Source organism: Peromyscus leucopus, chromosome 3 (assembly GCF_004664715.2).
Source record: "Peromyscus leucopus breed LL Stock chromosome 3, UCI_PerLeu_2.1, whole genome shotgun sequence".
NCBI lineage: Eukaryota > Metazoa > Chordata > Mammalia > Rodentia > Cricetidae > Peromyscus > Peromyscus leucopus.
This window is the reverse complement of record NC_051065.1, coordinates 41,148,839-41,172,988: the sequence shown is the minus strand read 5'-3', so window position 1 is coordinate 41,172,988 and position 24,150 is coordinate 41,148,839. Positions and strand designations below refer to the sequence as shown.

The 24,150-nt window shown below is 43.9% G+C and overlaps 1 protein-coding gene across 1 annotated transcript in view; it reads left to right on the top strand.

Annotated features, from left to right (window-relative positions):
- Positions 1-24,150, top strand: part of Cntnap2 (contactin associated protein 2) — a 2,034,995-nt gene that overhangs the window by 2,001,330 nt on the left and 9,515 nt on the right. Inside the window, exon 22 of the mRNA XM_028876400.2 lies at positions 6,265-6,504. Coding sequence (XP_028732233.1) covers positions 6,265-6,504 — 240 coding nt within the window. The remainder of the gene's footprint in view (positions 1-6,264; positions 6,505-24,150) is intronic.

The window sequence follows — 24,150 nt, the reverse complement described above, 5'->3', positions numbered from 1 at the left end:
TATGTTGCTATAATAAAGAAAGAAACTATTAAAAGGAAAATTTTGTAAGCTACCGTGATATGAAATGACTAGAATTGCATGCTGTCCCAGTTGGGATAATGGCAAAAATACATGCTATGGAAATACAATGAAATTTGGTACCATGGCCTTCCATAGGATCCAGGTCTGATGTCAATCTCTCTGTTAGAAAGAAAACAATATTAAGTATTAGTCATGTGAAGAGAGCATCCCAGCCCTGGGACCTTCTTTTTGAAAACCTAATGGGAATTGAGAAGAGACTAACCTCTCACCATGTAATTAGATGGTATTAATTCCCAGTCTGTGAATTGCCAAAATCACTGTCTCCAGTGGGACACATTCCACCCCAGAACAGAGGGAAGAGCAGACAGTACTTTGGGACCAGCTCTTCCTATGGCTTCTGTGGGACAATTGTGAACCCCATTAGGGCTGTGAACAAGGATGGCCATTTGTCTAGACCTCACATATCCTAAAAAGGGCGACTTTCACAGGAGCTCCCACAGACAGGACCACGCAGATATCTACAGGAAGTCAGACATTACTGTCACAGTAAGATCTCTCGGCTCTGGTCAGTAAAAGCGTAAACAATTAAGTGGTTTTTGTTTTGTTTTGTTTTGTTTTCATATAATCACATCCCTCCCACCAAAGAGGGAGGATAGAAAGAAAATCTATAGGAAATTTAAAAGTCTAAAAGCCAATAAAATCGTGTGTGAGTAGCTCCTACGGGAAACCCAGGAAAAATATGTAAGTGGATCAAAGCCCTCAGAGGAAAAGGAGAAATCTCTGCTGGGAAACATTATCTGATGCCCCTGGGACAGGTGCTCACATGTGTCCCTGAGCTTCCAGCACATTCTACCCCCTGTGGAGCTGCTTCTTCCCCTGTGTTTCCTGCTCAGGGCTCCTGTCTCTTTTCACTTCTCCTGACCCTCCTGCCTGTCACTGGTGCGCAGTGACTGGGTGACAGGGAGCAGAGAATGCAGGCTAATGCACACTAATGCACCTGCTGCCTCCCCCAGAGGACTCTTGGGAGCATTTATTTCACTTTAAAGTTTCGAGAAGAATTGCACTGATATTTTAAGTGGACTATATTCCATGCCCCAAACCACTTTAAATATAAGAAATTAGAGGACTAATCATATTTTGACAATTTAATTCCAGAAGTGACTCACCGCATTTCTAATCTGCATTCTGTAAAGCAGATTTTTCCCCAGGAATTGCATTGGCCAAGGCATCTGCACACACAAAGTAGCATCTTGCCATGTGTAATCATACATATTTTCATGTATAATTCCAGTATGAGACATCTGATGGATTTTATCACTTAACATAATTTAATTGTAACAAACTCAGATGTGCTAAAGTGACAGATATGCTGTACTATCTAATATTCTTGAGAAATATGGAATCTTATGGGGCATGATGGGGCACATCTGTAATCCCAGCACTTGCCTGAGAGAGGGGAAGTGAGTTCAAGGCCAGTCTTGACTACATAATGAGACTATTTAAAAAAAAAAAAAACTGAGGCTGGAGATGTGCTTTAGTGTAGCATGCTTGCTTAGGTCTCTCTCTCTCTCTCTCTCTCTCTCTCTCTCTCTCTCTCTCTCTCTCTCTCTCTCTCTAATATACACAGAGAGAGGGGGGAGGGAGGGAGGGAGAGAGACTTGTTTAGACAAGCATTTTCACAACTTGCTGGAGCTGTCCGTGACATCAGAGCCACGGGCTCTGACAGCAGCTAGCCTCATTTTTGAAAATCACATTGTTGACTTGAGTGCTAATGAAGTTCTCAAAGCCATCTGAGTTTTTTCTATAAGCCTCATCATATCATTTCTATGAAGCCTCTGACTAGAGTCAACAAATAATCTACACAGATGTAAATCGAACTCCTTTTTTAGAAAGCTGAGACTAACACAAATCATTTGTCTTCCCTATTTCTTATAGGAAACATAACCATGTATTCATTGACAAAGGCTTCAACAGAAATGGAAATGAGCCTCAGTGTGCTCATCTGTGAAGTGGGGGTGGATCCTATCCAACCCAGATGGTTTGTGTCTATTAAATATGGAATGGTTTCCATAGGCTTATGTGTTTGAATACATGGTCCCCAGGTGGGAGAGGGTTTTGAAATTGGGCCTGACTGAAGGAAGGCTTTGATGTTTCTTAGCCCCGCCCGAGTTTTATGTCTGTCACCTGCTTCCTAACCAGGGACACAGTGTAACCAACTCTCCCTCATCTCTGCCACCATGCTTTCCCCACCATGATGGGTTGTAACCCCTCAAACTATGAACCAAAATAATCCCTTCTTCTCTTAAATTGCTTCCTGCTGGCTTGCTGGTTGATCATAGCAACAAGAAAAGTAACTAATACAATGTAAGTCAGCTTTCTGTAACTGTACCAAATGCCTGGGGTGAAGCATTTTAGAAGGAAGAAAGGTTAATTTGGCTCTTAGTGGCAGAGCTTTCAATATGTTGTCACTCGACCCAATCATTTTGGACCTGAAGGAACACAGCAAATCATGATGGATCACATGGTAGAGAAAGTCTTTTCATCCTGTGGTCTAAGAAGTGTGTGTGGAGGGTATAGGAAAAGGACAGCATCCAATATCTCTTCAAGGACGCCCCCAATGACCTAACTTCCTCCTAAAGATCACTTCTCCTCCCAATAGTGCTGCAGGCTAGGGACAAAGCTATATATATAACACACCCTGGCCGCAGTTTCTCCTCTCTCCTCTCCTCCTAGTCCTCTCCCCAACCTCAACCCCTTGTTCCTACCCCCACCCCCAATCCACTCCTTCTCCATTTTTGTTTAGGAAAGGACAGGTCTCCCTTGAATATCAACAAAACATGGCATATCAAGTTGCAGTAAGACTAAGCACCTCCCCATGTATTAAGGCTGGGCAAGGTGACCCAGTATGAGGAGTAGGGTCCCATAAGCCAGTAAAAGAGTCGGAGACAGCCCCTGCTCCCACTTTCAGGAGTCCCATAAGAGGACCAAGCTACACAACTGTAACATATATGCAGAGTGCCTATGTCAGTCCCATGCAGGCTCCCTGGTTGTCAGTTCAGACTGCAAGTCCCTATGAGCCCAAGTTAGTTGATTCTGTGGGTTTTCTTGTGGTGTCCTTGACCCTTCTGGCTCCTACAATCCTTTCTCCCCCTCTTCTGCAGGATTCCCCCAAACTCTGCTTAATGTCTGGTTGTGGGTCTGCATCTGTTTCCATCAGTTGCTGGATGAAGACTCTGATGACGGTTGGGCTGGGTACCAGTCAGGGGACCATGTTTCCCATACACAGGCCTTTAGAGCACATTCTGTATACACACTAGCAGAACTTCAAGGAAATTTGCTAAGAAACTATATTAAAACAGCCCAGCATAGAACCCCACCCATGGTCTAACCTTAGAACATAGTAGTGATGCAGCTCTTTGAGAATAAAGGAGGCATCTCTTGGTCCAGACAGGCTTGTCCTAGGGACCAGTCTGCAGGACCGTCAGTAATCACCAAATGTCAATCTGAGACAGTGGCTCTCATCTTTATCTCATGTCAATGAAGAATAAAGATGTGGACAAAGAATGAGGCAGGTTCATTGAGAACAAGTGAGATTTAAGAGAGATGCTCAAAGAAGAGTTGACATCTGAAGGGAGAGAAGCCCACAAGGCTGCACTCTAGGCCCTTTCTACCACAATGGCAGAAACTGGATAGGAAAAGAGGCGGTCTCCATGGAGACTGGTCAGGTCTCTGGCCATATCCTCACTGAGATGATGGGGGCCCTGATGCTCTGTGCCTGTCCCACTAGCCCAGCCAGGGAACTGCATGCTGTTCACGTGCTCCTCCTTCAGCTAGAGCAGTGGTCACATGTTGGAGCGCCTCTCCGCCCATCCCTTCCTTGTTCTGTTAACCACTGCCCTTGGCTTGTCTGCTGACAAGGAGCCCTGACCAACACTGCTAGTCACTGAGCCAGGATCCTGCCAGCTATTAAATAAACGATGCTCTTTGTTTTCATGTTTATGTGGCCAGCTTGGAGTTTTACCACGGGCCTTTCCCAGTTAATGTCATTAAGAACGCTAACTCCTGCTACAGTCTGATACTGTTGCCATTATCACTTGGTCCATGGTGTGTGTGTGTGGGCGGGGAGCGGCTATCTACTCCTAAAGGATCAAGAGTATCTATCGCACACCATTCAGAGGAACTGTTCCTAGCTAAAGAGGCTTGAGAAAAGACCATGTCAACCAGATTTGAAACATTTGGATTTTTGAAATCTTTCAATCTCCTTTCAGGAAAAATAAAAGAATTGAACTTTGGAAATTTCCCAGAAAAGAAAAAGGTTGAAGAAGTGAATGAAAGAGTCCCAAAGAAAAGGGAAGCATGCAAAAAGAGCATCTCCCATAGCCTGCTCCCCCCACCAGCCCCAAACCTTCGCCCATGTGGCTGACACATCTCCAATGCTCACTATGCTCAGCTGGGGACCCAGAGCCTCAGCTGCTACCACGGTTCCACTAACAATATCAGAAGCCTACTTCTGGGCACCCTCCACCCCCTAGGGTGTGGTGTCCCTGGCCCTGGGGTCATGTCTTTAAACAGTTAAATGGAGAGCCCTCTGATAGGGAGAGCTCTGAAACTGTTCTCTTTGGTCTGTGTGGTAGGAAAGGCCACCTTCGTAAAGTTTGAAAACCTGTGTCAAGGACCACGTGAAATTCAACTGAAGTCAGAGTGCCCTGTCCACTAAGCTAGATGTAGTGGCTCACTCCTTTAATCTCGATATTTGAGAGGTTGAAACAGGAAAGTCCAGATGAGCCTGGACTAAAATTTAAAAATGAAAAGTTCCCCACTCCCTACTCAGATCTCTACAGAAGAAACAAAACCAAAACCAGTTAGTTCTCTGTCGGTAATATCAGCTTTGGCATGGGGAAGGGAGAGCAGAGGAGCCAGCAGGGAGGGCGGTACTTTATCCAGGTCCACAGCATGATCTGACCTCAGCTGTGTGGCAAAAAGAAGAATCTGTAGCCAGAGGGCTTTCAGGGGTCTGAGGACGGGGGTGGCCATGCCGGCACCTGCTCAGAACAGTTGCTACACTGCCTCTCTAGTTATCTTTCCAACGCGGCCCTCACAAAAGCCCTCTGAAGTTTCAACATCTTTGCTTTTTCTGCTGAAATGAAAACATTCAATTCGGCCTTCCAGGCCCGACCCAGTCTAGCCTCGAGCTCTGGCCCCAGCAGATTCCCACAGTTCCCCCGAACATAACACAGCCAGCCTGGAGTTCCATTTCCTTTCAACCTCAGCGGCTCCTTCTGCTGCAATCCCCAGCTGAAATGGCTCCTCTGGTCTACCAAGGACTTTGATGCTGTTACCAAATGCGGGGTTTGTTTTTTTCAGATCAAAAATCTTTCTGGGTTAGAGATGTGAGGGCAGATGGCCTTCAGCACTTAAGGATTCCATCAGCAATAGTCTGCTGGGTCCAAAAGCAGAGATAGGAAGCCAGAAAGAAAGACAGTCTCTGCCTTGACTGACAAACAGTGCCCAGTTACCACACATGGGTGCATTGGAGCTGCCTGAACCCAGGCTCACCCTTGAGCTGAGAGTTTATGGGAAGATGTTGACCATACCAATGGGGGGAAGGTGGTGATTCATAAATGTACCTGAATAGTGTGGCTGAACTGGGAATATTTCCTGACTTTCAAACCCTCCGTCTGATACTAACAGAGATTCCATGAACCTTGGAATTCCAAGCGTATTGCTCATCAGAAAAAGAAAATGCAAAGCTCTCAACTATGAAAAGTCTCCTTTCTTCTTTCTTCCGTCTTTCATTCCTTTTCTTTCAAAATAAAGGCTCCTTAAGGAGAAATTAAAAGAGAATAGGAGAGCGAAGCAGACATATTTGTGTAATATGTCTAAAATAGTCAGAGGTCAGGGAAAACAGGAAGGAAAGCCAGTTGGATCCAGTGTATGCTGTGAGCTTCCAGGACACCTCCTGTAGCTTCAGGAGAACTGTGAGTGTCTCTGCTGTGGTCGTTGTGTTCTCAAATGCAATCTTCTCTTCTTCTCGCCCTCCCGTGTTCTCTAGCAAAACGACATTTATTAAAGTCTGCAGCCCCGAGGCACAGGATATCTGAATATCTCATCTCCAAAAACACGGCAGTCCAAGCTGGAACTGAACAAAGAGCTCAGGACACAGGCACTGCGGGACCGTCCTGTTCTCCAACAGAATACAGTGAATGGGCCTGGATTCTTATTTTCTCTTTCTTTTCTTTCTAGAAACGGGAAAAATTGACCAAGAAATTCACAAATACAACACCCCAGGCTTCACAGGCTGCCTGTCCAGAGTCCAGTTCAACCACATCGCACCTCTCAAGGCGGCCTTGAGACAGACGAACGCCTCGGCCCACGTGCACATCCAGGGCGAGCTGGTGGAGTCCAACTGCGGGGCCTCCCCACTGACCCTTTCCCCCATGTCTTCGGCCACTGACCCTTGGCACCTGGATCACTTGGACTCAGGTAAGGTCTGGAGCTGTCTTGGGCTGATTGCGTCATTCCTTTCCACCTCACTTTCCTCAGCTGTAGAATGGGTTGATCATGGACCCTGGCTGACACTGTTGCTGGAGGATTAAGACATGGCAGGAAGGAAATGGTGAACCATGAGTTCTCAGTGTAATGCTTGGCACCTAGGAAGGGCAAAAGTGTTATTTCTACTCAAAAGCAGAAACAGAGAAGTCAGAGGTTAAGAGTATAGGGATGAGGACTCTCTCTTCATGTAGGTTAAGAGATGTCCACGCTGCTGTCTGCAACATGGCTACGGATGACTTGGACAAATCACTTCCTCACTTTTGCCCACTTTCTCTCCAAAACAGTACAGAGATTCACCTCCCATCAGGATCACAGATTGCTGAATCTGAAAGAGCTACATTTAAGCTTACAACACCCCGTCTATGGCCATACCATCCTGCATGCTCCTGATCTCCTCTAAACTTAGACAGCCCTGTGGGTTTGGCCCCGTTTCTGCAGGTGATAAGACGTGCAGTTTGAAAGCACTGGGCTCAAATGAAAGGAAGTGGTATTGGTAGTGAAGTTAATTAGATGAAAACTCAATGTCTCTAAAGGAAGCCTGGTGAACTACATTTCTGCTCTCAGCTCTACATGGCTGACCACGGCAGCACAGATAACCCACCTAAACCATTGTCTTTTCATCCGTAAGGTGGAGATGGAGAAGTGGCGTGTAAATTTCCCAGTGCAATCAATGGGTCTCCAAGCAACCCCAACTGACAGGGGATGTTAATGACCCTTAAAACAGTAAGAATTCACAAGACAGGAGAACATGGGAGTAAAGCCCAAATTCCAACCCCAACATTGCTTCTTCCCAGCAGATTAAACTCAAGTAGCTGCCGTAACCTCATTCCTCAGTTTCTCCATTCCTAAAATAGGGACACTGAGGTGTAAGTCACAAGAATTCCACATGAGATGATGTACTCAGTGGTTGAGAGTACTTGCTGCTCTTACAGAGAAGCAGTGTTCAATTCCCAGCACCCAGTGGTGGCTCACAACCATCTATAGTCCAGTTCCAGGGCATCTGAAACCCTCTTCTGGCCTCCGGGGCACTGCGTACGTGTGGTACACATATTAGCTACAGAAAACGCTCACACACAAAATATAAAACATTTTAAAAATTGTAACTTGACACAAGCATAGATTCATGGCAAGCTTGTAAATATTTAGTTGTCACAATATTAATATTGTCATCATGGTTATGATGTTAGACCATTTGCTGTAGCTTAAGAATGTCCACTGAAAGCTTCCAAATCTCTCTCTCTCTCTCTCTCTCTCTCTCTCTCTCTCTCTCTCTCTCCTCTCTCTCTCTCTCTCTCTCTCTCTCTCTCTCTCTCTCTCTCTCTCTCACACACACACACACACACACACACACACACACACGAAGAGATAGACCCCAATTTCTAACAACTCATCATACAGTAGTGGACAGTAGTGCACACTGGATTGATTTAATCATCATCATACAGTAGTGGACAGTAGTGCACACTGGATTGATTTAATCACCTCGCGGTCCTATGCCAGTATTAAGCTTCAGAGCAGCCGGAGCTGTGGTGATTCTTACTAGGACTGTCCCTGGGAGATTTGTGAAGCTTAAAAAGAAGCCAGAACTGTTCCATTGTCAGGATAGCCGACTGACAGACTACACAGCCCTCTTTGTTCCTCACTTCTGGATGCCTATAACATGATAAGAGCACCGTGTGCCTGGGGCACTCACAGCAACTCCCTTTCCTGAGTGTTGTTAAGGGCACCCAGCAGACTGGGCCCTTCCTCCTGAGCTGGCTTGAACAAAGAAAGCATTCCTGCGGCAGAAGGAAGAGAAGAGGGATGGAAAGTGTGAGAGGAGAAAAGACGAATTCCTGCACCTGTGAGGGTGGACAGATGGTGAACCGCCTTTAAAGGCACGAGGTCTGGGGTGCTGCAGGTAGATACTGCAAGCAGCAGCTATGAGGAGCTGTGAGCAGCTATGAGCATGTGTGCACACTGCCAAGAAATTGGATTCCAAACATATCTAACGCTTCCCTGGGCCAAGATGAGCTCATATTCATTATGGCTTAATTAGCCAATTGTTTGCTTTAAGGTCTGTGAAATGCAGTTGTAGAGACCAAGCCATTTTAGTTCGTGGATTTTTTAAAAATGCTTTATTCATGACAGCTTCCTTCTTCTGATTGATTCATGCAAATGCATACAGTTTAGAAAACATTTCTGTTGGGTTCAACACTCAAATTCTGATTCCAAGTCAGCACAAACCTGTAATGGTAGCACTTAGGCAAGAGGATTCCAAGTTCAAGGTCAGCCTGGGTTACATAGCAGGACCCTGTCAGAAAGGAAAAAAGAAAGGCTGGAGGGAGGGAGGGAGGGAGGGAGGCAGGCAGGCAAAGAAGCCAGCCAGTTGGGATTTAGATCCAACCATGAACCATTTCTATAATTGGGGAAATACCTTTTGCTGTTAAATGTCAGTCTTGTGATCTCTATTAGAAGGAAGAGTGGAATACTTCCTTCAAACTGTGAAACAGATGCTTATTTAGGTAACATGATTCCATTTTATTCTTTTAAATAACTGGGAACAGGAGAGGGGTACAGGGTAAGAGAGAAGAAGGGACAGAGAGAAGCCAGGGTGAGAGGTGACTTCACAGCAGCCTCCGATGAGACAGTGTAGGGAGGAAAAGCATGTCCCAAAGAGAGAAGTATGGCTGCCTTGTCCTCCAGAATTCTCCACCTTTTCTCAGAAATAGAAGCTCTAATTAGGTTTCCTTCTAAATCTACTGCACTCTAAATGTCTTTCACTTAAAAATAATTTGTGGAACTCAGCCGGGAAGTGGTGGCACAAGCCTTTAATCCCAGCACTCGGGAGGCAGAGCCAGGCTGATCTCTGTGAGTTCGAGGCCAGCCTGGGCTACAGAGCGAGATCCAGGAAAGGCACAAAGCTGCACAGAGAAAGAAACGAGTTTGATCCCCAGCATACACACACACACACACACACACACACACACACACATACACACACGCACACGCACACGCACACGCACACACACATACACATACACACACACACACAAAAAAAAAGATCCAGATGTGGCGGCGTGCATCTATAATCTTAAATGAGAGGAGGTGAAAGCAGGGTGATCTCAGGCTAGCCTAGCGGAATCAGTGAGCTCCAGGATCCCTGAGAGACCCCGCCTCAGGAATTAAAATGGAGAGAAACTAAGGAAGACATCTGATGTTGACCTCTGAACTCAGACACACACAGAGAAAGAGAGAGAGAGACAGACAGAGACAGAGATTTTAATTTAATTTATAAATTTGATACTAACTCTGGGATTCCAAATGGATCCTCACACCAGCAACCACACCCTTGTTTCTGCTTGTCTACACTCATCTTTCTGAGTTCTGAGTCAAGGGCTTTGAATGGTCAAGATAATCCCCAAAGCTTGAATAGAGAGATAATTCTTGCTATGAGATATTAAAAAAGAAAGCAATAGAATTCACACAAAAATAATGTTTTCTTCTATGAATAATGTGAGAGTGGGACTGGCGTTTGGGACAGAAAGAGAATAAAGATGAACACTGGCCATCTCTGGCCTGAGATGTCTTAACTAATTTGTTTCATGGAGGAGCTTTAGAGTATGCCTCAAATCACCCGGAAGCTTGTTGGAGAGGAGGAATCCTATTAGAAGGGACCAAAGCACCTCCATTTCATCCAGGATTCCTAGGTGGCTTGCCACATGTACAAGAAAGTCTTTCAGTGTTCGTCTGGCATTGATCTCCACCTCTGGGGCACTTTAGAATTACTGGGGTATCAATGTGGATTCTGTGCCTCTGAACAATGAAAGCAAATGAGGACAGCATACTAGTGTCTGTAGATAAAACCTCAAGAGACTCCAGTATATAGCAGGGTTGAGAATCACTCACCAAATCAGAAGGGTTCCTGGAAGAGCACTTGAAAGTACACTATTAAAAGAAACAAGGCAGTGCTGGGGTTCTGCTTTAGGGGCAGAACACGGGCCTGGGATGTGCAATGCCCGGGTTTAATCTCCAGCCCCAAAAGAAAAAATAAAAATAAAGTAGCTAATCTTCTTTGTCAACTTGACTTGGTTTAGAATCACCTAGGAGACACACCTCTGGGTATGTCTGAGGGTATTTACAAAGAGGTTGAATGGAATGGAAGAGGGAGCACCCATCTTAAACATGGGTGGTACCCTCCCATGGACCGGGGTCCTGGACTAATGGAAAAGGAGAAAGAGAACTGGGCACCAGACTCCTCTGCTTCCTGAGTGCAGATTCAGGGTGCCGCTCCCTCCCGCTGCGCCGCCCATCCTTCAAGCCCTTCCTTCCTTAGCTGCTTTTGCGGGCCTTTTGCCACAGCAATGAGGAAAGTCGTTGTTAATCGGCCCTTGGAACTGTTTTCTGAACAGCCGTTATCAGGTAGAAAAAGCAACCCCGGTCTGTCTGATTTGAAGGGTCACAGGGTACAGTTGCTGTGACTCACCTCTCAGGATTGTTGGGTCTGGTGTTTTTCTCTCGGTCACATTCGGAATCTTACTTCCTTGGAATGGGAAAGACTTGCCAGCCAAGAGATGGCTACAGATGGCGCCCGCACCGTCTGTAAAACACAAAGGCAAAACAAACAGCAGAAAGCAGGAGTCCAAGAGTCAGCTACCGCCCGTCTTTGTGCATGCCAAGCTGTGTGTGTGCACTCCCAGGGAGCCTTGGGAGTCTGCTCCCATTCATGGTGTTTGACACACAATGAACTGGACCAAAGGCATTTCTTTCAGAAGATCCTTGCAGCAGATGAGCTTCATTCCTACAGGTCTTCTGGTTAGAAGGATGATGGCTTCTCACTGTTTCACAGGACTTGACTGCATACTGCAAACACTCTTGGCATAATTCACACAGTGAAACATCAACCTCAAGAAAACCCTGCCTTTGGAAGGCATTAATAGCTGAATTCTCAGTAGCCACTGTAACCCTGAGCTGTCTGGCTCCTAGACCTTAAATGAACCAGAGTCTGATACTCTGCCATCCTTACCAGAAATCCTCACAGACCCTCCATAATGGAGTAGGTGAGAAATCAGAAATAAGGAAGCATGGGCAGATAGAAAGATAGTAACACACAATTCTCATGCCCAACCCAAGGACAGAGGGTGTCAGGGCTAAGAACCCTAACTCTCCCATGGAAACAGGCAGCTTTCCAGAGCATTTGGAAAACCAGTCCTCTTAGGAACATGAACCAGCTCCCACATAACATGGTACTTAAGTACCATTGTATGTTCATTGTAACAACTCCAAGCTCCCTTGCATTCCAGAGGAGTCTCTCTAGGAACTGGGAACTATGGTTTCTGGTCACCACATCAGCCCATTTACCACTGAAAATAATGCATTTCTAAAGGCATCCTGCCTCTGTGGCCGTGATTTTTTTTTCTTTGTGTGTATGCATTTGTACATGGCGTGCTTGAATGTGTGTTTGTGTGTCCAAATGTGTGTGGGTGTATGTGTGTGCAGGTGTGAGTGCACATGTGTGCACATGCATGTAGAGGCCCAAAGCTGACCCTGAGTATCTTCTTCAGTCACTCTCCACTTTATTGAGTCCCCTCTTACAGAAGCTGGGGCTTGCCAGTTTGCCCTTGGGGTCCCCCTGGCTCTACCTTCTCAGTGCTGGGATTACAGGTGGCTTCCAAGTCTGCTTGGCTTTGACATGGGTTGTGGAGATCCGAACTCCAGCCCTTACACTTGTGTGGCAAGTAATTTATCCACTGAGACATCTCCCCAGCCCCAAGGCTATGGTTTTTAATGAGCTGATTTCTTGTCCATGTTCCAAATTTCTTTTCTACCATCTGAAGATAAAATATTTTTATATCTTCATATGCAAAGGAGTTATGGATATAACGAACATTTAAAAACTTCACACATCTATTCAGCTTCCTTCCTAAATACAAGCTGGTGTTTGGCTCTCTTTCCCACCTGCAAGCACTTAAAAGGATCGTTCCAGCTTTTATAATTACATCTTCATTTCTGTTCTCATCGTTGTGCTGAGATCTCATAATTAATGCACTTATTTCATACACTTAATCTTTGTGTTATCTGCTTGTCATTTTCATTGCTCTTCAGCAAGCAGCACAGCACACACTTGTATGCAATTGTAAAGAAAAATGTACTCGCATTAGCTAATGTGCGTTTTCCTGCAAATGTTCTAAATTCTACTTTTCCTGCACATGTACTATTATGGATTTCTACATCTAATGATAGTACTCATTACACTTCATCTTTTGTTCCTCCTATATTTTCATAGTAAATAGCTTTGTAAGTGATTTTCTGTCTGGGGATATACTTATATTTCATTTTGGTAGTTATTACAAATTTCCTTATGATGTATTCCAAATGACAACCACTTTTTCCAACATATTCAACCAAACTAATGCCCCATTATATCCCTTTAAGTTTTGCTATGTTTTATTAGATAATGAAATTTTGTTCTTGTCTTAATTTACATTTGCATTCCTCACGGGTGAGGTTTAAGTTTCCTGGATGACGCATGGACATGTGTCATCGGTATTTGTTTTTTCTGTAAGCTGCCTGCTCATTATATTCTTCATTCAAAGAGTTATTTGTACATTTATGTTTTTCTTATTGTTTTGTTGATCACTTATGAATTGGTTTGTAAGTATTATTTATACATTAAGCAATATACTTAGTTGCTTTCATATTGCTGTAGGCAAAATGCCTTCTAGAAACAACATAAGGGAGGAAGTAGACATTTTGTTTGATGTTCCAAGAGGACCCGGTCCGTCATGGCAGAGTGGGCAGAAAAGGGCAGAGTGCTTGGCTTGAGGACAGGGGATCTGGCACTTTCAGGCTGTCTCCTTTCCCCCTCCCACTCTACCCAAGCCCCCATGACGAGATCAGCCATGTTCAGGGTAAATCTTCAGTTAATCTCGGCTGGATGTAGCCTCATGGACCTGCTAGAGGTGTGTCTCAGTCTCCTAGGTGATTCTAAATCAAACAAGTAGAAATAAAAATTAACTATCACAAGGTAATTCATATTCAAATGTTTTCCTAGTTCAATTTCTATTTTTTAATGTGTGGGCTTTCTCCTGTGTAGAAGTCTCTAATGTTTACAAGATAAAGTGTTAGTGCTGTATGCTTTGGGGGTTTAATTTACTGCCTCCTCCCTTCAGAATATGCTTTATGAATTAGACCCCTTTTCTTGTTATGATTTTGTTTGGATGGTACGTAAGATCTACATTCGCTCCACTGCAAAGTTTCTTTAGTGGAAGGAGACTGGTAGGAAGCCAACCTCTTTTTCCTCAATGGCTGGCCCATGGCTCCAGTGCCCATGATTGACACCTGTCCTTTATCACCTTCTAAATTACCCTTCATAGTTAAGCTACTTCTGAACTCTCTAGCCTGTTACAAGAGCTGACTCTTCATGAGACAGGAGCAAGCTCTGTCTGGCCTCTTCAGTTGCACTGATCATCATCTAGAATGAATTTCCTGTCTCTGTGTCTCTGTGTCTCTGTCTCTGTCTCTCTGTCTCTGTCTCTCTCTCTCTCTCTCTCTCTCTCTCTCTCTCCTTTCTCTTCTTTCCTTAATTTCCTTACAATAGATTTCTAAACCCATCCAGGGTAGGATCCTGTCTGGTTCTCTCAGATCACCCATCCTCCAGCCCCCACCCCACAGGGTAAAGCACTTAGAAGCTTCCCATCTTCCCCAAGTCTGCACCTGACAGGCATTTCAGTCATTAGCTCTGTCACACGGGGCTGGCTAAGTGGAGGGCAACCCTCTGGTACCCGTTGCCATAGCAACTTCTCTGCTGGTGGCAGAAACAGGGACTCCAGCAAGGCACAATATTCATGTGGCTTCATTCCTGTACCACAGGAATGTTATCAGAGGCCAGTGAAAATGGAGCTTGTGCTCAGGGCTTTCCTGTCTCCATTAATCCTTGTTCTCATCACTGCTTCCTTATTGTAGCTTTTGTTATTTTTATTTTTGGTTTTGGTTTTTTGTGGGGTTTTTTGTTTGTTTGTTTTTTGTTTTTTGTTTGTTTGTTTGTTTGTTTTTTAGCTGGGACCACACATATATTCATTATTACACATGACTGTACTGCATTTTCTTTCATTTTTTCTTTTCTTTCTTTTTAATATAGAAATAGTCTTATGCAGCCCAGGCCAGCCTCAAGCATGCTATATAGCCAAGGATGACCTCGAACTCCAGGTCCTTCTGCCTCATGCTGAGATTACAAGCATACACCACCATACTTTGTTAATGTAGCGAAGGAAATTGAACTCAGGGCCTCATGAATGGTAGTCAGGCTACATCCCAAGCCTATATATTAATCTTTAAAGTGTCATTGACTCTATCAGTCATGCCATGGAGCTGTAGCACCACTCAGGGGAGTGCAAAACCCTCCACATGACAGGGTATGGCTTTTGCTAACCCATCATTTTTAAAAGGCTGTTACCTAAATTCACAGGTGTGATGTCCTCCCAGGGAACAGCAATCACCCCTTAGAAATGCTCATTCTACCTCTGCTGACAGATTGGCTTCTGTCCTTGCCTATGGCCAGTAAAGCAGAAAAAAATCTTATCCAGATGAAGTTTTGAGCCAATACTTGAGGCTTTCTTCTCTGTCATCACCCATGGCAATGAACTGCTTCCCTGTGGTGAGATCTCTGAGTGAGTCTGCATACACTACACGACTATTCAGAAATGTGCAAGGCTGAGAAGATTCCTGATTCTGCTGTTTTGTTTTGCCTAAGGACAACCACAAGAGGCTCTTTAAAGATTTGAAATCTGAGCAATTTACACAGTAGGTAAAGATGCTTGCCATATAATCTAGTGGCCTGAGTTCAAGTCACCAAACCCACCTAAGGCGGAAGGAGAGAACTAACTCCGCAAAGCTGTCCTCTGACTTACACACACACACACACACACACACACACACACACACACACACACACTCACATACACACACACACAGACACACACACAGACACACACTAAAATTTTTCAAAAAGAATTTAAATCTATATTATGTTAAAGCATTAGCAAGAAAAAGATGCATGTGATTGTGGATACCGTTATGTTAATATGGAGGAGGAGATAACTCACTTTGAAAGTGTTCCTTGGAAAAGCTAAAAATGATTCTTAATCATTTTCTTGGGAAATTAAACTTAGAAAACTGGAAAGGATACAAACAAAAGTAATGTTAGCTGCAACTTAGAAATTACTTCTGTGACTTTGCTTTGTGCTGACAGAGACCACAAATTGTATTTCACGGACAATATTAAACAAATTTAATTTTTTTTTTAGGTTTTGTGTGTGTGTGTGTGTGTGTGTGTGTGTGTGTGTGTAAGAATGTAGAGGTGAGAAAACAATTTGGGACAGCTGAGTTCGCTCCTCCTGCCCAGTGTATTCTGGTGTCAATTCAGGTTGTCAGGCCTAAGGCAGGGTTTTCCCCCAGGAGCCCTCTCACTGTCCTATTAGATATTAACAATGGGGACTGGAAGATGGCTCCGCAGTTAAGAGAACTTGCTCTGCATGTATGGAATTCTGAAAGAATGAACAAACACTATATGGGAAGAAGAAAGAACTCCTAGGCCTAAAATCCAACCAGAAAAGAGTTGGTAACCCCCCTAACATCCATGTCATTATTGCATCAGTAGGCACATTGTGCCTTGTAGATCAGTATTCTAGCAGATAGGATCCCCCACTGGGTAGGACCATCAGTAACTTTTCTCCCTCAGTGGCCACACTTCCTGCTCTATGAGAGCTAGCCACCTTTTGAAAGTGTTGACCTCAAGTACAAAAAGAATTCCACTTTTTTTTTTTTACTCTGAATTGTTTTGCTATATTTTCTCATTTTTTAAATAGAATAGAGAAGTCTGGAAAGGCAGATAACTTGCATAGTCGTAGATTAAATACACCTCTCTCCCCTCTTTTTTCCACTTTCTCCCCTCTCCTGTCTTTTTAACAAGAAATCCTCCTCAAAGCTGCTACAGCCGATTAAATGTTTTTCACACTTTGTTGACATGCAGATGAGGAGCTGTGATAGATCCCCATGGCTTGTACTAGGTGCTTCTCATGTCATCTTTATAATGAGGTGAGCCTGAACCAGGGAGGAATCTGTAGGAAGCATCAGGCTGACACTTTAGTAGCCCGGGCTAATTTGTTTCCCAGAGTCCTCTTTGATGGCCACTAACCATCCTGCCTAGCAAGAAGCACAGCCTTTGAAATCAACAGTTAGTTCAAAAAGAAAACATTTCAAAAGATGTTTTAAAAATATGTTTAAAAAAATAAACAGAAATATATTTAGCACAGGGGTTTTCATATTCAGGTTTTTTAAAGTCAGTTTTTGGAAAGAAAAGGCACTGGCTTGGAATTCAAAATATATAAAAATGCATCATATAAAGTTTCACTGATGCAGCTGAAGAGTATTTCGAAACCCACGACACAGCTGCATTGATAAAAGACTTAGTATGTGTGCAGACTTGATTTTGAAAGGCACTCTAGGTTTGCCTATCTCCCCAGCCCATCTGTAGTAGAGCCAAATCAGTCAGCAGTCTTCAATCTGGCCATACTCCAGTGTTCTCAGAAACCCTCCTGTTTCTGGAAGTGTAGGGATTTTTAAAAAAGTCAGTTTCATATTTTCATGAGATAATAATCATAACACAAACAGGGTCTATTCACAGGGAGCACTGGATCCAATGTCTCGAACTCTAGACACTATCACCTGCAAGTTGAGGTTTCGAATTACAACAGAAGAGCTAACTGTTTTAAAAACACATTCTGATATCCACTCAACTCTTTCAAAAGACACACAGCAATAACAAGACAGCCCAGCCACCTTCAAAAGAGCCATCTCTGTACTCAAATTATGGCCTCTGAATTTATTAGAAATTTGCACTAAAGGGAAGTCTGAGGAGACCTTTAGCTGATTCCTAAGCTACTGCCATGTACCTACACGTCCTCACAAAGGGTGAAATCCATCATTTGACTAGATTTTATCTGATAGAAGTGATATTTCACTGAGTGCCAAGCCAGGAATTCCAGACATCCACAGTCTCCTCTGATACTTGAATAATTCGCGTAGATGTGTTTCTCAACAGAAGTGTGAGGAAGTGTAAGGACACAGCTCCTCCTAAGACTTTCATCTTATAAACTACACCTATCCTTGTTGTCTGGGGAAAGCTGAATGCATCAGGGAATGTCCTTGAGCTATGCATTTGCAGTTTATTCACTGTGACTGGCCACGGTTTCCTTCATCCCCTTCACTCTCTCCTTAAAAGCTGAGACCAACTCCACAGCCTGCAGACAGCCCTGGCTTCCTAAAGCTGCTTCCCTGATATGAAAACCCTAAGTTTTTTCAGCGGAGCCTTCCTTACAAGTGATTTGCTCACAAGGCTTGCGAGTCTACAGATCTGTGACCAGGTATCTAATAAAACCATTGACAGGTTACTCTGAAGCATTTGGAGACTACACATTCCATAATATGCCCACAAGGCCTAGAATTTCTACTCGGAGCTGAGCTAGGTGTTCTAACACTGTGCAACCCTGCCTTTTGCAAGGCCCAGCCACAAGGAGGCAAGAATCCTTTGAAAAAAAAAAAAAAATCCGTAACTTCCAGGAACAATTCAGCCCAGGATTTAAAAAGGAAAAAAAAAAATTGTTCTTTCTCATAGACACTTTGAAATGCATCAAGATCCTAAGCACACAATTGTGCCAAGATTTTTCCCTCCTTGAAAAACTTCCTTCACATTTGCGAGGTATCTGTGGTGATTAACCTTCGTTGTCAAGCTGGATTGGACTGGATTAAGAAGCACCTAGGAAACTAGGAAAGCATGACTTCCGGCATGTCTGTGCAGGCATTTCCAGAGAGAATGCACTGAGAGAGGAAGCCATGCCCACAGAATCTGGCTAGCACAAAACTGAGAACAGCCTAGAAGGAATCAGAGGAGGAGGAAGAGAGAGCCTGCTACACAGGGCATTCTGTCTCCCTCTCCTCCCGGTCCCCTTCTCTCTTTCTCTCTCCCTTTCTCCTTCCTGGCCACCATGAGCTAACCTTCTCTTTTCCCTCTCCCCCTCTCTCTCCCTCTCCCTCCCTTCTCTTTTCCTGGCCACCATGAGTTAAGCTGTTCTCCCTCTCCCTCCCTTTCTCTCTCCCCCTTCCTCTCCCTCTCTCCCTCCCTTTCTCCCCCTCTCTCTCTCCTCCCTCTTCCCCTTCCCCCCCTCTAACCTTCCTCCCCTCCCTCCCCCTTCCTGGCCACCATGAGTTAAGCTGCTCCTCTGCACCAGATGCTTGCACAGGGAGAACTGAACCATCTTTAAAGAGCCCAGAAAAATCCTTGTTTGTGTCAGCCCTGCCACTGTCCCAGCAGGGAAACCCTGAAGAGCACAGTGTCTAAGGATAGACCTAGGGTAAATGTGCAATAATTCTTCACCTGCGTTTTCTTAAACTGTTTTAATATGCACTAGAATAGACTTTACACCCTAAGTTCAAAGCACTGAAAACTCATAATGAGATATTCGAGCAGTGTCCCTTTTATGACTTCCACACCAATAAACAGAAATCAAGCTAAAGAAATGGAGTGGTGGGAGATGGGCCCCACGGGGGCATGCCAGCATGCAGGCCGTTAAAGACACAAGTGTGATGGGGTAGGGTGCAACGCTCTCAGAAGGAATTATTTCAGTTCCCTCTTAGGCATATTAAATGAATACACAGATACACATCTCAGCTGGAAGTGGGAACCACCATCACTGGGGGTCTTGATTAAAGTTGGGGAACTGTGTATTCAAGCACTCTAGGAGCCTGTTAGAAATGCAGAGCCCCAGGCCTGGCCATGAGTATGCTATCATAATCTGAATTTTAACAAGCTCTTCGGGGATTTGCAGGCACCTCCCCATTGGAAAGCTTTAAACCAGAGCACTCTACAATCAATTGCTCTCCCCTAGGGTGCATCAAGGGCTGAAGAGGGACAGTAATGTCCCAAGGCGTCAGAATACCTCAGTTATACCCAGTCACATTGCATGTAGAGACTTTTCAGCCTGACCCCCAGGGCCTGATTTCCATAGGATGAAAAAGCACCTCACAGGGGCTCCTGTTACCATGGAACACAATCCGTAAGCCACATGGCACAGAGGACACTCTCCCTCAGACGGGATTTGAAAAGGTACTCCCCAGATTTAGCACATTTCCCCAGACTTGGGCTTCTTCGTGCTGACTCTCCCTGTGACAGATAGGAAAAGAAGTAATGACAAACCACAGCGTCCAGGAAGGTGACAGTCACTAAGCAAAGTCCGGCCCCACTGTTGACACAGAAACCACAGCTCTTACCATGCAGGAAAGCCATTTTAAGTGACAATGGTCCAGAAACACAGATCCAGGTCGGCCCAAATTCCATGTTCCAACATGGAAGCCATTTCATGCAGTTTTATAGTTTTACAGAACAGAGAAAGTCGTAAATCAAGGCAAGTTTAAAATGCAATGGTGGGCACATCAGAGAGGCAGGTACAGTGAGATGGGGGAGCTCTTCTATTATAGGCTTCAGAGGCTGTCTGATGACAGCCTTAACTTTGGGGTTGGTGGAAGCTAGTGGTCTGCTAAATGAATAGATCCAAAGATTTTTATCAGTTAGTCACAAGGTTTTATTTCCTACACAGAGGTGGGCAAAGAACAGATAGATGGCTGTTCTAGAAAGCTATACATAGCCCAAGACAGGTAATTAGCCTCTGGACCTGCAACATTTCAGTCTCTTCCACAGTGCTGGAATTCTAACCAGTCAATCAATCTCTGCAGACACAGCTTCTTTTCAGGAGGTTTTGTTCACATCACATAGCACACAGGCCCTGGTTCTGAGGCTCTGACTTAGGCAATCAAGCCTTGTTCAAGAGCTACTCTAACAAGCTTGGATTAGAGTCAAGAAGGCATCTGCTGAGACTTCTAGGCTCTTGTGTCCTGGAACAAATAACTGGACAAGAGACACATGGAAATAGTCTGTTAAGAATGAGAAAGGTACCCCTCAAAAGTGAGGAGATCTCAAAAGCTTCAGTCTTGAGCATTGTGACCCCTATGGAACACTTACATAGCACTAACCGCCCCCCACACTTGGAAGGTACCCTCTTAAACGGCATGCTCTGATCTTTCTTGTAGCACTGGTGACAGTGACATCCAACTGGCATCTTTTATATATGCTAAACTTGATATCGCTCTCTCTCTCTGCTTATTACCACAGTAAGATTCCTAGAAGGCGCCCTAAATTAGGAGACTAAAGGTGACTTGAGCAACTATTGGCCACACAGATCTGGCCTTATCGCCACCCACTCTGGGTATTCACCTACTCTGATAAAGACAGAGGTTGAGAGACTAATGAATCTCTAAAATCCAAGTATAAGAGTAACAATGTGTATCCACACATGTCCACAATAGTATCTAACAGTAACTATGAGGATTGATTTATAGTCAGTTGTGCATGGAAGGAGGAAATACAATAAAGTTTATTGCTCATTCAGTCCTTTGGTATAGAGGTAGGGATGATTTTTTAAAAAAAATAATTAGGACATATAGCAGGCTACATGTTCATTTATTCTGTTTTCACCTAATTAACCTCTTTTCCTCGTGGGGTCTTAGTCAAACAAGTGACCTCCATTTCTGCTCCTGTATAAAGCTTGTAGTGTGCAGCTTAACTGTCAAGTCAGAAGGCAAAAATTCAAAAATCTCTTCTTCATATAAAATGGGAAATTCTGGCTAGCTGGCATTCATTAGAAACTGAAAGTGGAAAATAAATACCCAGAATCCCCTAGGCAAGGCCACGTATTATTCTGTCTGCAAAAGCCTGCTGAGCCTAAGTCTCAATGTGAGAACAGCGGTATCCTCTTTCAAAGGAAGCAAGACTGCTTAAGTCTTCAGCATCTTTATCAATAGCCATTTGTTTTCTTATCTATTTTCAAAAGACAGTCAATAGTGAATAAGTTAAGTGAGAAACATCACTCTCTGCTGTAGAACTCAGGTTCAAAAAGAGAAGAAATGAAACAGAGAAGCTGAGAAAAACAAGAAGAAACACACACACTCACACACACACATACACACTCATTCTATCTCAGGCGCTGCCTCGAAATAAGACTGCAATTTAAATTAAATTATAATTAATAGCAGCAGTTTTGTTGAAGTGCCTCACATCATCACTTTCAATGCTGAAGCTCCAGTGGTTTCCATGGAGACATTTTCTCTATGTGATGTCAAATCCAATCTTTTTCCCCCTTTTAGTCTCTGACATACGACAACCTGAAGCTTTTAGTGCCTTTCATTTGGGGGAGTTTTATGTTAAATAGTTACTTTTACATGCAGTTAAATGTGGTTTTTGTGCAATTTGTTTCTGAGCCTGCAGTCTATAAGTTTTCATATTTGAAACATTAAATAAGAACTAGAACCCCTGGAATTATCTTTGTCTTATTCCGCATTCTCTCCCCGCTTCCCTAGACAGATGAGAAACTGGAGGAAAGACTTCAAATATGTTTTTCAATATTCTGTTTTTCCAAGTGCATTTTAAAGTCAGTTTCCAGTTTCAACGCTTGTCTTGAAGCTTTTTATTAATTTTTTATAGTTTAGAAATGCAATCAAAAACTATAATGCAATAGTGGAGCTTCATAACACAGTTACCTCTGTTCTTGGTTTTGCCATAGCCATGACCATTTTCTTTGTGTCATTTTGATTCTTTAGGGGTGATATCAGCTACCAAGAGACTGGGGGTGGGGTTCTGATTTGCAGCGTCAGTTGAGGTTTCTTAGAGTTGACCCCTTACTACCATTGTGTGGGATTTCCTTTTTTTCAGATAAATGTCTCTCATGCTCTGTTTTGGAGATAGAAACACACACACACACACACACACACACACACACACACACACACACACACGCAGACCCTTTAGTTTTAATGTATATGAGTGGTTTGCCTACATGCATGTCTATGTATCACTTGTATGCCTGGTGTCCATGGAGGCAGAAGAGGGCTTTGATCTATGAGTGTAATACTAGAAACACCAAACAAAAAGATTGTAAGCAGGAAAGATGCACAGAAATGCACACACATTCGTAAGAAAGTAAACCCTAGCAGGGATGGCTCTTTGCCTGGTGGTTGTCATCACATGGTGGTTATTTTGTGCTCTGTGACTAGATCCCTGGCATAAACTCAAGGAAGGAAGAGTTCTTTTGCTCACCATTTCAGAGGTGTTATTCCAACACAGTGGGAGCCTTTGGCACAGCAAAGCAGCTCACAGCATGATGGCCAGGAAGTAAGAACAGGCACCGGAAGGACCCAGGGACAACATAACAACATGTCTCCAAGGATCCAAAAGCAATGGTCTATTTCTTCCAGCTGGAGTCCCACCTCCTAAAGTTTCCAGAACCGCCCCCAAAAGGACCACCCTCCAACAGATGAATGTTTAAGGGGGATACTTCCTATGTTCTGTAATTTGGGGCTCCAGGAAAAATGCATTGAGTATAGTCTGTACTTACAGGATGCAAGTCTGCCCCTGAGATTCAATAGTACCTCTGTATTTTATCACTCCAAATTTGGATTTACTCATACAATTTCCCAAGATATAGACTCCTTGATATTTCAGCGCCTCTAAAATTGTTTGGCTCTCCCAGGGAGCTGGAAGGGGGAAGGGCGAGGGGGCACAGCATGAATATCAGCTGACCAGAGCACGTGTCATGAATGAGCTTTGTCATCCACAACCCAGGCTCTTATCTTGGTCGCTGTATTTCTCTACACATTCCAAAAGGATATGGGGAGAAAGAACAGTAACAAAGAAATACATCTACCAAAGTAGCATTTGCTGTGATTGTCAGGATAAAATAGCTTTGCCACAGGGAGTGGGCATTCACATGCTTTGGAATAACCAGGCTTAAGTTAAAAATAAAGCCATAAAAGCAGGGATGTTCATGCAAGGAAAGAGAAATAAAAAAGAACTATGCATGTCCTTGATTTTGTAAGGGTTTTTAATGGCCTGAAGGGTTTTCACTAATTGGTTTCTAACAACAAAGATCTAGTGAATGCGGCATCTTTAATATGCTTTCTGTATTTAATATATTCATTTCCACTTTTTGTGAGATAGGAAGAATAAAACTGTTGCATTGCTTTAAGGCTTTAGTTGACAGTGGACAGCTGAGTTTTTAAATTATACCTGCATAGAAGAGTTATTGAAGGGTGTCTTAGTTATGGTTTCTGTTGCTGCGATGAAACACCATGACCAAAGGCAACTTAGGGAGGAAAAGGTTTATTTCACTCACAGTTCCATATAACAGTTCATCATCAAAAGCAGTGAGGGCAGGAACTCAAGCAGGGCAGGAACCTGGAGGCAGGAGCTGACGCAGAGGCCATGGAGGGTTGCTGCTTACTAGCTTGTTCATCGTGGCTTGTTCAGCCTAGTTTCTTTTAGAACCCAGGACCACCAGCCCAGGGATGGCACCACCTACAATGGGCTGGGCTCTCTCCTGTCAATCACTAATTAAGAAAATGCCCTATAGGCTTAGCTACAGACCAATCTTATCGAGGCATGTTCTTAAATGAGGCTCCTTCCTCTCTGATGACTTTAGCTTGTGTCAAGTT